Source organism: Phocoena phocoena, chromosome 12, assembly GCF_963924675.1.
Source record: "Phocoena phocoena chromosome 12, mPhoPho1.1, whole genome shotgun sequence".
Lineage (NCBI taxonomy): Eukaryota > Metazoa > Chordata > Mammalia > Artiodactyla > Phocoenidae > Phocoena > Phocoena phocoena.
Genome location: NC_089230.1, coordinates 34243163 through 34258486, shown reverse-complemented (window position 1 = coordinate 34258486; position 15324 = coordinate 34243163). Strand labels below are relative to the sequence as shown.

General features: G+C 35.3%; 1 protein-coding gene across 1 annotated transcript in view; it reads right to left on the bottom strand.

Moving 5' to 3' along the window:
- Positions 1-15324, bottom strand: part of THEMIS (thymocyte selection associated) — a 143699-nt gene that overhangs the window by 104262 nt on the left and 24113 nt on the right. The window contains exon 2 of the mRNA XM_065888630.1: positions 4670-4828. Within this exon, the coding sequence (XP_065744702.1) occupies positions 4670-4828 (159 nt within the window). The remainder of the gene's footprint in view (positions 1-4669; positions 4829-15324) is intronic.

The window sequence follows — 15324 nt, the reverse complement described above, 5'->3', positions numbered from 1 at the left end:
CGTTGAGGAAAAAAAACCCCACCAACCAAGAAATCTGAATCCTAATATCCTTTAAAAGTGAAGGAGAATTATAGACTTTCTCAGACAAACAACGACTGAGGGAATTTGTTCCAATAGACCTGCTTTGCAAGAAACGTTAAAAAAAGTTCTTCAGGGAGAAGAAAAATTATATGTCAGAAACTTGGAATTACATAAAGGGAAAGCAGCAGAAAAGGAATGAGTGAGGATAAAGTTAAAACTTTTATTTTCTTATTCTTAGTTAATCTTACAAATTTTGTTGCTTATAATAATAATATCAACAATGTATTCAATTATAATCTGAAAGGATCAATAAAATCTCCTAGAACTAATAAGTATAGCAAGGTTTCAAGATACAACGTTAATATACAAAAGTCAATCACTTTTATTTATACTAGCAATGAACAAGTGGAATTTGAAATTAAAGGCACAAAACCATTTACACTAGCACCAAAACAATGAAATAGGTATAAATCTGACAAAATATGTACAAGATCTATATGAGGAAGACTACAAAACTCTGATGAAAGAAATAAAAGAACTAAACAAATGGAGATATATTCTATCTTCATGAATAGGAATATATAATATTGTTTAGATGTCAGTTCTTCGCAGCTGCATCTATAGCTTTAATGCAATGCCGGTCAAAATCCCAGTAAGTTATTCCATGGATACCGACAAACTGATTCTGTGGTTTATATGGAGTGGCAAGAAACCTAGGATAGCAACATTAAAGGAGAACAAAGCCAGAGAACTGACAAGACTTACTATAAAGCTGCAGTAATCAACACAGTGTGGTACTGGTGAAAGAATAAACAAATCAGTGAAACAGAATGGATAGCCCAGAAATAAACCCATCTAAATATGGTCAACTGATCTTTGACAAAGGAGCAAAGGCAATACAATGGAGCAAAAATTGTATTTTCAACAAATGGTGCTAGAACAATTGGACATTCACATGTTAAAAAAAAAAAAAAAAGAATCTAGACCCAGGTCTTAACAACCTTCACACAAATCAGCTCAGAATAGATCACAGAGTTAAGTGTAAAATGCAAAACTATAAAACTCTTAAAAGATAATGTAGCAGAAAATCTAGATGACCTTAGGTTTGATGATGAATTTTTAGACATGACACCACAGGCAAAATCTATGAGAAAAATACCTGGTGGCGCAGTGGTTGAGAGTCCGCCTGCCAATGTAGGGGACATGGGTTCGTGCCCCAGTCTGGGAAGATCCCACACATCACGGAGCGGCTGGGCCCATGAGCCATGGCCACTGAGACTGCACGTCCGGAGCCTGTGCTCCGCAAGGGGAGAGGCCACAACAGTGAGAGGCCCACGTACCACAAAAAAAAAAAAAAGAGAGAAATAATTGATAAGCTGGATTTCATTTTTTAAAAATTGCTCAGTGAATAATATTGTCAAGAGAATGAGAAGACAAGCCACAGTCTGAGAGAAAATATTTGCAAAATATTTCCAAAGGACATACCTGATAAAGGACTTGTATCCAGAATACACAAAGATCTCTTAAAAGCCAACAATAATAAAACAAATAACCTTATTAGAAAGTGGGCAAAAGACATGAACAGATGCCTCACCAAAGAATGTGGCATGGCAAATAAGCGTATGAAAATATATTCAACATTATACGTCATTAAGGAATTGAAAATTAAAACAATAAGATACCATAATTGTATGCATATTAGAAGAGCCAAAATCCAAAACACTGACAGCATAAAATGCTGATGAAGATGCAAAGCACCAGGAATTCTCATTCATTGCTAGTAGGAATGCAAAATGATGCAGCCATTTTGGAAGACAGTTTGGCAGTTTCTTTAAACTAAACATATCCTTACCATATGGTCCAGCAATCATATTCCTTGGTATTTACCCAAATCAGTTGAAAATTAATATTCACACAAAAACCTGCATAATTTTATTCATAGTTGCATAGTTTTATTCATAATTGCCGAAACTTGAAAGCAACCAAGTTGTTCTTCAATAAGTGAATAGCAAAATGAACGGTGGTATATACAGACAATGAACTATTATTCAGTGCTAAAAAGATATGTTACACACCATGAAAAGACAGTGGTATTTTGATATTGAGGAAGCTGTACAAATTTGAGACAGGTAGTATAGTGTATGGGAAGTCTTTGTACCTTCAGCTCAAATTTGCCAACGAACCTAAAATAGCTCTAAAAAATAAAGATTTTTTTTTAAAAAAGGGAAATAAAATTGTACACTAGAAAATATCTATTTAACACAAAAGAAGGCAAAAATGGACAAATAGAGAAACACAAAAGACCTAAGACATATGGAAAACAAATAGCAAAATGGAAGATGTAAATCTTACACTATCAATAATTACACTAAATATAAATGGACTAAATAATTAAAAGGCAGAGGTTGGCAGAATGGATTAAAAAAAGAAAGCCCATCCAACTATATACTGTGTACAAGAGACTTACTTGTAGATTCATACTTCAGATTCAAAGACACAAGTTATTTGAAAGCAAAAAATAGAAGGTAGACCATGAACATAGTAACCAAAAGAGAACTGGAGTGACTACAGTAATATTAGAAAAAAATAGATTTTAAAACAAAAATTGTTTAGAATATTATATAACGATAAAAGGGAAACTCCACCAAAAAAAGGTAACAATTATAAACACATATAAACCTTACATCAGAGTCCCCAAATACATGAAGCTAGAGCTGACAGAATTGAAAAGAAAAACAGACAATTCAACAATAACAGTTGGAAACCTCAATACTCCACTTTCTAAAAGGGATAGAACTAGACAAAAGATCCACAAGGACATAGAATACTTGAACAATCCTATAAACCAACAGACATCTGTAGAACACTCTATACTACAACAGCAGAATATATATTCTTATTAAGTGAACACAGAGCATTCTCCAGGATAGGCCATATGTTAAGCCATAAAAGTAGTCTCAAAAGACAAAGTATGTCTTCTGACCACAATAAAATAAAATTAGAAACCATTACCCCCCAAGAAATGGAAAATTCACAAATAAGGAAGGATGGTTTAAAAACATATTGGATTCTTTGAGTTTAAAATCTAACTGGGAGTCTATTGCTATATAGGATGGGGTAATGAGGAGTAATTAGAATTAAACAAGGAATAAGATTTCAGTTGAAAGGGAAAAAATATTGGAGCACTTGGAATAATCCTCTCCTCATACAGTTAAATTATTTTAATTTTCCAAACCTCAGCTCAAGAATAACATTCTCTGAAAAGCTTTCCCTAACTCCACCAATGATGATGACAAGGTTAATAATGGTAATATAAGCTGACACCTTTTTATAGCCCTTGTTATATGACAAGTATCACTCTAACCAATATAAATATATTTCAATATTTAATCCTCCCAACAACACTAAGAGATAGTATTATTATTCCCATTTTACATGAGAAGAGGGTAAATAATTTGGCAAGGTTACCTAACTAAGAAGTGACAGAGTTGGGATTCAAATATAATGATTCCAAAATCCGTGTTCTGAAGCATAACCAACTGGAGTTAGATCCATCTTATCAAGACTCTCACAGAACCCATGCATACTTCAGTTATACCATAAACTACATTACGCTGTAACAGCTTACTAGATTGTCCTCTTTCACTAATCATTCATTGATAAACAATTATTCAACCAACAGGAAATTATTGAGCACGTTCCCTGTGCCAGAAAATGTGCTTGTTCATAGAAATAAAGCTACATATGTCATATTTCATCTGTCAAAGAGTTTTAGTCTCAAGCAGAGTTCAGCAAACTATAGTTCACAGGCCAAATTCTGTTGGCCACCTGTTTTTGTAAATAAATTTTTATTGAACCACAACTGTGCTCATTGGTTTATGTAGTGCTCATTGGTTTATAAACCAATTGGTTTATATTGGTTTATCTGTAGCTTCTTTCATGTTACAACATCAGACTGGAGTAGTTGTTATGGAGACCATTTGGCAGGCAAAGTCTAAAATATTTACTATCTGGTACTTTACAGAAAAAGTCTGCCAACCCTGGTCTAAAGAATAAGACAAATAAGAAAATCATTAATTACTACCCAATAAGGTGCATGCTATGGTGCCCAAGATACTACGGGAACACAGAGATATCTAGATTAGATTATAGAGTCAGCAAAAGTTTTCTAGGAGACCTGATATCTGACCTAATTTTTGAAGGTTAATTAGTTAAAGAAGAGCAGCCAAACTTGTCAGTAAGGCCAGACAGTGAAGTTTAGCAGTGATCCAGGGAGCTAGGAATAAAGAGGGTAAATATGTTTAGGAAATATTAATTACTTCTACATAACTTATGAAAATATATCTGTAATTTCTTCATTCCCACTATCTGGCACAACTAATGGTGCATATAGTTAAACTCACTAAATATTTGTTATCAGAAAATATTAAGTCCTAAGTAAACAATGTTTACTGAAAAGGGGAGAAAATATTTGCCTTCTATTAGTCCCTAAAATCACTAAACTATAAGAATCCCGATTTTTTCACCCACTGCCTTAGAGTAAAAAAAAACAAAAACTACCACATTTTCATTGTTTTCAGTTGTAGAGACGTATATAACATTTAAGAATACAGTTTTACAAATGAGAAATGGTTGCAAAATGCTGTACCTGGAAAATTCATAGGCAGTTCAAATGGTTGTGGAGCCTCACAACCTTCAATGTGCTCACAGATTTCAGCTATGATCTTCTTAATTTGGAGGCCAGTAATTTTAATCACTTCTCCTGTTGACAAACAGCATTCATTTCCAAACATTTCATAAATAGAACCTGAAAAAAAACAAGAAAAACAGTTTTTTAAAAAAGAATTCAATAATGAAGAACAAATTAGGAGTCAAAAGTCTCATACGAAGTGTTTTTATTCAGTTCCTCTCAGATACCTGCTAAACAGGAATTTAATCAAGCTTGGCAAAATATACAGCATGTACCAGGAAAAATATTAGATTTTCACTTCATCCACTGGGCACAGTGTAAACAATCTTATTTTTGTTATTATTGTAAATTGAATTTATGGTCCTCAGCACCTTTAGCTCATATTTCCAAGGTCAAGCTACAACCATGTCTTCCCCTGCTGGGATTTATGATCTTTTTTTGGCTACGTCATAGAATTAAACTCACATGAGTCAACAATGATCTGAGTAAGTACTGCAAACAAGGTTGTAATACAATCTAACATCCAAAGACAGAGCATTTGTACACCAGGGCTTCATATTAAGAGCACCATATCTATTTATAAGACCTAGTTCTCTTCATCATCATGAATATAACATTTTGTCCATTTTATCTCTTGTTTTTGACAAGCTGGAAACAACTCTCAACATCTTTATGGCAATAGGGGGCAGACAAACCCAGATAAACTGAAAAGCTTCATTTTAGTTCAGGATTTTAGTCTCCTTCCTCAAAAACCTTTTATCATAGATGTCAAAGCTAAATTTTTCATCCATTTATTTCCCTTTTATATCTCCTGATGGAGGAACACTGAGCAGTGAAATAACCGAAATATTAGCAACAGGAAAGAGGAGAAGCAAAAGTTCTGGGTAATCTAGCCCCAGTAAAAAGGAAACAACCCCAAAACTACATCTCTGGGATATTATTGCTTTACAATAAAGCAGTAAACTAGAGGCTGATGTAAATAAACATTGCAGAACTGTGGGATATGAAACATATCAATTTTTCCTTGCTTCCAATATGATTTATACCCTCTTTACCACACTAAAATATAAATAATATGAGCACAAGATTTTAGGTTTGTTGGTTGGTTTTCTGAATTCTTCTGTTGAAACACCTCTTCACAGAATCATGCCTGATATGTAGCAAGTACCTGAAATATTTTTATAGCATTAATGGTTATCATAAAAGTTATTAAGCCCAGCATTCAATTTAGCTTTAAACAACTCTGTGGTTTTATCAGAGTCTCTACAGAGAGCAGGGGGCACACGTAAATTAAAACAATTTAAGGAGATTTTAATAAAGGGACAATTTACACACAGGCACAGACAGTTCTAGGCAACACAAGAACATAAATGTCCTGATCTCACTCTTTTTCCTCCATTGGATCATCTGCCAGGGCACCCCACTGCCCCAATTCAGCCAGAAGCCAGAGGACAATGGAGCTGCTGACTCCACAGAAGTCAGCCTCCCAGGCAGAGTGGAAATGAAAATTAGCACACCAACCTTACTGTCTATTATTTAATGAGGATCATTTTTGCAGACATGCTAGTATATGAGCTCTTTGTATACTTCTAAAGTCCCTCCTTTTCTCATACTATTGCCTTAACTACACATGCGTTCATACTTTTTATTAACTCCAATACATTGTGTTGTCAGCCATCTCAAATCCCTCATGGAAAAAACTGGTCTATTAAAAAATAATAATAAATCCACAGTGACATTTTCTTCCAGTGAACTCAGAATAATTATTTTCTATGATCCTCATTCGGAAATTAATCACATAGTAACATTTTACTTCTACAGTATTATCTCATCCTGTACTTAACCTTTTATGACTTTAGTTTCTGTTACTCCCAATTCAATTTTAAGCTTCATGAAAAAAAATATTGCGTTATATTATTGCATAACTACCAACACATCAACCTCCCTTCTTCATTCACTCAGCAAACTTTAATGAATACCTACTATGTGTCAGACATTGCAATTGGCAGTAGTACAAAATGTATATGCCTTCCCCATAGAAGCACTGTTTTGAAGGGAACAGACAGTAAGCAGACAATTGAAGCAGATTATGAGAAAGTTATAATATAGAAAATACAGGGCATTGTGGGAGTAAATTGGAGGCATTTAATTAAGCAATTATATGGGAAAGAGATTAGGGAAAGATGTGTGGAGGAGATGACAGCCGAGCTGAGTTTTAAAGGAAGCATCACAAAATGTTAGGACAGGCAGAGGATATAGTATTTGAAAAGGCAGTGAGATGCAAAAGAGTCTGATACATTCTGGAAACTTCACATAATTTGTTATGTCTCAAATATAAAGTAAGAAATGGGAACTGGTAAGAAAGGAGACTGGAGAAATAGAGGGAATCCGGATCGTGCAGTGTCTTTATAAAATTACCAATAAACAAAAAAGCCAATCAAAGTCTGAAGCAACCTCAGAGTCAGAGAATTTACATTTTCAGTTATCAATGTCCAGGAACTAATGCCAATTTAATGAGAGGTCATATGTTTCTAGGCACTTGCTATCCAAAGTGTGTCCTGCTGCATCACCTGGGAGCTTGTTAGGATCTCAGCCAGACCCTAGACCTGCTGAATCAGAACCTGCATTTTTAACAAGACCCCCAGATGATTCATAAGTACATTAAGGTTTGGAAAGCACTGGTCTAGACAACAAATGTATAACTGAAATAATCTCTATTCTGAGATTGTTGCAAAACTTACCATGAGAGAGAAGGACATGTCAGGTAGAGGACGCACTCAGCGTCATTGAGATAGAGGATGTTGTAAGTAAGGACAGGGAAAGGGAAGGATTTTAAACAGCAAAGTGAGATGGTAAGATTTTTCTGTGTCACACGAAATAGAACGTAACTGGACCTATCCTGTTTCAGTGGAAGTCTGTTTGGCTTAATTTCAACGCAACAAATGTCTAATTGCAGATGTAATGTATAGCAAACTGACTCACTTGGAATGCCATCTTTCTTTCAAAGGTTCCATTGGAATTCAAAATTAAAAGATGAGTTTATGTGAGATTACATATCAATTCACAGGGGACAGAAGCCAGAGAATTCTAAGAGAAAATTCTGTGAGTTTTAGTCACCACACAAAAGGCTTTTGACACCTCAGGTCTCTTTCTAATCATCCCTCTCGCTTTGAAAAAAGAAAACCACTTTTTTCAGTCATGTAAGGAAAAGAGCCTCATGGAAATGTTAATCTTTAACATTTATCTTTAATTCTTTGTGACTTCCAATTTTCTCTAAGCAAGAAAGCTATTAATTCATTTTAATAAAGAGAGAGGTCAGTGACACCCAACTCTAGAAAGTTATGTCCCTGATAGGTGACAAGAACATATAGCAAATCTCAAACCCCTGAAACTTGAAGAGTTCTTGTACGTCGTTATCATCATTATAGTGTCTCTTAAAATACGTTTTTTTCAGTGAAAATATAAAATGGTTAATTTAAAAAACAGCCAACTTTCATAATCTCAGAACAAGCACATATAATATGCCTAATTGCCTTTTAAAAATTTGCTGAGATGTGTCTGAACTATGTGTTTGTGTAAATATAGATATAAAAATAGTTTTCATTTCATTTTTAACCACAAGACATGCATTTTGAATATGCAAATCTAGAATCTATTAAATCTTTACAGACTGATTCTTTCCAAGTCAGAGCATATGTGTTCAGGATGAGGCCAAACATCAGAGAAAGCTGAACAAAGCAGCCTGTTTTCAGTGATCAAACATTGCCCCTGAAGCCTGTAATGAAAGTCATGTGCCTCTGAAATCACCTTTTCTGAAATGCTACTTTGCTCAATAAAAATGACACATTAATATCCTTTTATGAGCCCATCCCTTATTTGACAATCCATATAAGCAATGCTGTGATCACATGGAAGAAACCAAAACAACTGGCTCCATAGATTTTCTTCCTTTTCCTCTACAAAATTGAAAATGTGTGGCAGTTGGGGAAGAAGAAACTTACATTGTCTAGAGGCTTTTTTCCCTTTACTCAACATATACTCATTTCCTCCATTCCCCACCCCACCATCTCCCACCCCCACCATACCAGCAACTCATCCCATCATCAGCCTGTCAAAGTTCAACCAATCCTAAAGATTCAGCTCATATTCATTGTCTTCTTTTTTTTTTTTTAACATCTTTATTGGGGTATAATTGCTTTACAATGGTGTGTTAGTTTCTGCTTTATAGCAAAGTGAATCAGTTATACATACACATATGTTCCCATATCTCTTCCCTCTTGCGTCTCCCTCCCTCCCACCCTCCCTATCCCACCCCTCCAGACTGTCACAAAGCACTGAGCTCATTGTCTTCTTGAAAGCCTTCCTTTATTCCCACTTAAGTAAGAATTAATTCTTTCCTCTGTGCTCCAATAGTACTTTGCATGTATCTCCATTATGGCCCCTATGTGATCATTATCACAGCCTGCTGTTAGGGTATTATTTTCTGACCATTGATATTATGTATACTTTAGAATTTATTATGATATTCTAAAGAAGAGACATCATCTTAACTATATTTATACCCCTCCTCACATACACACAGCTAATTGCACAGTTTTGTCAATTAGTGGGTCCTTAGTGAATGTTAAATTATAACTTAGCTTTACTGTAAAATGACAATAAATTATTGTGAATATAGTAGAAGTCCTTCTCCATTAACAGTTTAAATGGAGGCTTTGGCATGGGTTTGGCATGGGTTATATCTTCATTTGGTATAACTAATAACAAATGTACAAGCATATGTGAGATTAGCTGGTCACCTTGTGAATTCCCTAGACAAGGAATATTAAGGGCAGGTAATTCTATAATATGAATCTCTGCTTGTTAAATTTGCCACTTTTCGTTATGTTTACCATTTTTATATTGCTGGACTTGAGGATGAGGCTCATAAAATGATCTGAGATACGTTTGGAGTTAGGAATTTACTCTGTAAAGTAGGATTGATATTGTATGACAGTGTCTATAGACTGGGCTTGCTGGTAGAGATTTATCCTTGCTCCTCATAAACAATTGTGATTATTCTTTATTATTATTACATGGCCAGTATTCCATAAAGAGACTATCTCCATCTCCTGTAAGGCAAAGTCATTCCCATGCACTACATGAAGAATAGATCTAAAAATAGATGAACATGATATTTGAATGTAGTTTGCACATAAATAAGCATAAAACAGCAAGCTTGCAGCTTTACTAGGGATGGATTCTACCAGTTAGATACTGGGTATACCACTGAGAGGTATATCTGAATATTGATCGAAAGTGATCTTTCAAGGTCATAGAGACTCTCTTCCCTTCTGCCAAAATATCAATTTAAAGAGGGCCAAACAGTGGCACCAAGTATTAAGGAAAATGATGGCCAACACCAAGTAGAGCTAAGGTATAATCTCTCTTACTTCTAAGAATATGGGGGTTTTTAATGTGAATTTAGGGTTTAAGTGTTATCCTGGAAATCAAGTTTAGAGACAGAAATATGCTAGAAACTATAGTGAATATTGGTGAGTCTTATAAAATTTGAACATGGGGAAGCAATGAAAACCACAATGGGTGGAAAAGGGTGGAGCCTGAGAGTCAATAAAGCAGGTTAAAATCATAGTGAGCCCAAAAACCAGAAAATGTCCAACTTTTCAACTACTCTGAGTGAAATGTGAGGCATTTAGATGATTAAGTTTTAGTGGTTGAGGAAGAAAGATTAACAGTTTCCTTCACCAGCTAAAAATTTGATGTTTGTTTAATGGTGGAATCAATTTAATAGATTAAATAAAACTGTACTTAGAGGGTTTGTAAGTTGGTGTTACAACAGAAGTCATCATCACAGCTCTTTGTGTCAACAAGTGTCAGAACAAATGGATTTGAGATGTATGAAATGGATATCCCTCCTACATATCTATGAAACACTTCCTTATGATGATGGAACAAATCAGTGATTCTGCATCTCTGGACATTATTATTGGCCAAATACTCCCCACGTTTTACCCAGATTTTAATTCTCAAAATTACATCGTAAGTAATGTTATAATTTCTTATATGAACAATGTTGCATTGGGAGTTGGTTTATTGTTTTAGGAATGACTTGATTTCAAGTACATTTTTATACTTAAATATAAATACTTGCCTATGTTTTATATCCTAAATGTTAAATAAAGCTATCATAGACCTCTATAGCCATTTAAAATCATAAAATCAATGCACTGATTGAATTGTTTATACATGGGCTCCAATGAACTATAATGTGTTTATCCGATGCATACAAAATGAAGCTTCACTATATTACAAATTTTCCCTAAGTTCATTAGTATTGAATACTTCATTAACTATTCTGCTTATGAAATATGAATTTTGAAGTTATTTTATGTTCATTGATTTAAATAATTTTAAAAATGCTTGAATTTTATGTCTATTTTTAATTTTATTTTTATAATAATTCATTTGTATTGCATTTTGTTAAAGTACCAGTCCATAATGGATTGGGAAAAGAAAATAAATTGGACCTTTACTACAGATAGTTTGAGAAGCACTTCTCTAAATGGTTAAGTACAAATATGACCACAGTCAGTCAGTGCAGGGAAACAGGATGTAGCCTCAGGGAGTTAGAGAGTTAGAGTAAAATTTGAACATACTGGAAAAAGGAAAGTTATAGCCTAATACACAAAATCTTAGCATTATTAACTCATCTATCTCAATGTCACCAGCAGCCTGAGTGCCCTGACTAAAAGACACAGGAAGTTTAATCAACTTGACAGTAATAGTCGTAATTGCAAATTACTACATTGGCATTCTGATTTGTACATTATACTCTTCTGAGTTGTATGAGGCAGTGCTTGAACCTAATTGACCCCGGACACTTTGAACTGTTGGATCTACACAGTAAGAACCAAAGCCAGGAGCAGGTGAAATCCCCTAAGAGATGAATTTTGTGAGTTCTATCTAACTAACTTGCCAGGAATTCTCCATGAGAGAGATGGCAAATATCTATACTATATTCTACCATTCTCCCTTCCCATCAGTAATCATCCATGGCACATTTCCAGATGAATCCAGATGAGGCTGAATAATCCTCCTCAACATAAAGTTCCTGGTGACTATCCATCAATTGAAGATGGCAAGCCAGGCATAAATTATTCCAGCCCAGTCCTGTACTATGACTTTTCTTGCTTTCTTTAAGCCCCCTTGGGTGATATTTATTTTTAAAGTTTTTAATCTTCAGATTGGGCTAATTTACCCTCAAAGGCTTAGTAAAAGACATCTGGCAGAAGAATACAGGGTCCCTCGATCCATCATTTTTTTCCAGACAGCTGTCAGAATTGAGGCATAAAACATCTAACTTGATAATAATCACAACTTTATATAGCCCAATGGCAGCTGTAGGATTAGTTTCAATTTCATTTTATATTTCTAAGCCAAGTGCCATTAATTCTAATGATCTCTTGAATCACTGGTCTTAGTATCAGGAGCTTAAATACCAACACATCCTACTAACATATTAAAATGACTGAGTGTCTATACAATGTCTCTACCAACTGGTTGCCCAAACTATATCTGAACACTTTCACTGATGGAATTCCAATTATTTTAAGGTGACCCACTCTACTTTTGAGCAATTCTGTTAAAAAGCTCTACATTTTAAGTGTAATATGTGTTCTTATGGGATATACACACAATTAGAACAATTTTTACCCTTAGAATCATACAGAAAACAACTATTTAATTCTTATACATAGCAGCCTTAAAATGTGTGAAGATAGCCATCACCAGTTGTTCCTTATAACAAATCAATGTGTCAAACGATTGAAATATGTTCAGGGCCACTGCTTACAGCATAGGTTGCCCATTATAAAACTACCTGAAGCACAAGTTATAAGGATGTCAGTGGCATTCTGGAGTTGTGTGACAAGGTATCATGCCCCTCAAAAACACACATGCCCTTGACTGTTCCAGAAGAGGTTTGATAGTGCCTGTTGGGTACGTTCTAAGGTGGCTGCTTCAGCTCCTACCATCATGTTTGAAATTCAGCTAGTGAGAAAGAGAGATAAAGAGAAGGAAACATTCCTTTTGTTTCAGTGGCATGCAATAGAAATTTCACATGTCAAATACTACTATCACAACCCATTGGCCAAAACTTAATCAAGTGGCCACTTTATGCTTCAAGAGAGCTGTGCAGCATCGTTAGCCAGGCAGCTGCATTCACAGCTGAAAGCTTTATTACCACAGAAGATGGAGAGAACAAATATAGTTAGAGGGGCAGCTAACAGTCTCTGATCCAAAAGGTGAGGGAAAGGTATGTATATTTCAGGATTTAAATTGGGTTGCATGTGCCTATAAAACTTACATTGTCTTATGAAGAAAAAAATGTATATTTTTATTTGAAACACCAAAGACAGGAGGTCTGTTGCTGAGGTTGAGACTGCAGGATGAAATTTCAGGGTTGAACTTTATCTCCTTTAAGAGATACAACTGTTAAACACACACACACACACACACACACACACACACACACACACACACACACACTTCTTCTCTCCATTCATTCCTAGGCATTTAATTAGGTAAAAATCACAGATAAGAATGCCTTCTCTAGAGTCAGTTTCAAAACCAGGCTCTACATTTGATAAATGTGTGACTTCAGGCAATATCTTCTTCTATAAAATGGGGATAGTGCCTCAATTTCTTTATCTTTAAAATGAGGTGGTAATTTTACCTCTGATAGTTGCTTTGAGGATCAAAGTAGATAATCAATTTTTAAGTGCATAGCCCAGAATGTGGCATCTATATAGGGTTCAGTAAATATTAGCCATTATTGGTGTCATTATTATTATTTCATATGATGTTGTTTAAGACCGAATAATTCACTATAATGTTATACTATTGTAAACTGGTGTGATTTTCTTGGTTAAGATGAAAATAAAGGTCTTCTTATGGATAGGGATGGGGTCTTCCCTGAATAAAAAAATTGTTATTTTCTTTGTCATCCTAAGAAAGAGAAAATTACAGAAGTGAAAATAGAAACTTGAGAGATGGACTTGGGCTGGGAATAAAGATACATCAAAGGTCAATTTTTTCCCACCTTGTACCAACAAACCTTGGTATGCCACAAATGGGTTACAAGTATGCCAACATGTTGAAATCCGTCTTCCTTGAGGTGACCAACTAAGATAGGTCTGGGCTGACTAGTGGCTTTGGCTGGTGGCTCTGGCTGCAAGTTACCTTGTCTATTTACCCCACCCAAACAAATACAGTTGACCCTTGAACATCGCTGGGGTTTGGGGCGCCTACCTTCCAGGTAGTTGAAAACCTGCCTATACTGTACAGTCAGCCCTCTGTATCTGTGGTTCCACATTAATATAATCAACAAATTAATTGAATACATGCTATGTGCCAAGTGAAAAAACTATGGTAAGTACTGCTGATATAATAGTGACCAAATGATATGTAGTCTTAACCTTCACGAAATATTTAATACACTGAAATAAAAGGCATTAATCAAACAATCATACAGATATATGATTACAAAATGATAATTACTATGAAAGAAAACTGCATGTACTAGGAGAAAGGGCCTGGGTTTGGGTTCCATGAATAGTACATCTGTATTATATTTATTTATAAAACCATTCAACAAGTATTTATTGAGTGCTAGGCATACTAATCTCAAGTTTATAGTAAAGTCTTATTAAAAGGCTTCAACTGGGACTTCTGTTTCTGGAAAGATGAAGTAGACATACATTTTCCTTACCTCATGTATTCCAGACTTGAAGCTGAAGATACTAGCAACCTAGAAATGCCAATGGGTACAGACAAAAAAAATCTCCAATAAATTCTGTTCTCTCTAGCCAAAAATGCAGGAAAGGAACAGCCTAGTAAAACAGAAAACTTTTTGACAATAATCACTCTACTCAAGCCAAATACCACAGAAAAATGTTTGGTTCCACAACCATCTACACCAGGAAAGGCTGAGTAGAGTCATTAGAATCTCACCCACAATGAGTATAATAAGACACTCACCCACCCTTTGCTGAGGTGGTGCCAGAAAAGGCAGAGTTCAGAGATGGGACTTGTATCTTTGTGGGACAGTAATAAATTCCCATTTTCTGTCAGGGAAACCAAGTGAGGAGCCTGGACTTCCAACCCTACCGAGCAGTACTGAGGCCCACTTTCTCCTCCCCTTGGGGTGATGTCAGAGGATGTCCAGTGAAAAATTAGGACTTTTACCACTAGCCAATGTAATAAGGCACCACCCCATCACAAGGTGTAACTGGAGGCCATGTGTGCAAGAGTAATAAGCACTATTATCCCTCCTATCAAGGGTGGTATCAGCGAAAGCCTAGTGAGGAGACAGTACTCCCACTCCGACCAGCAGTAAGAAGGACCCCTTCCTTTCTGAGTGTCAACAGAGGCTGAAAGGGGAAACTGGGCTTCTAACCCCATTATTATGGCAATAATGAGGCCATACACCTCACCCCCTGTTGGAGAAACAAAAAACAGAAACCAAACAGAAAACTAAATATATAATAGGCTTAAGCCTTGACATATCAATAGTTACATTAAATGTAAATGATCTAAATACATCAATAAAAAGA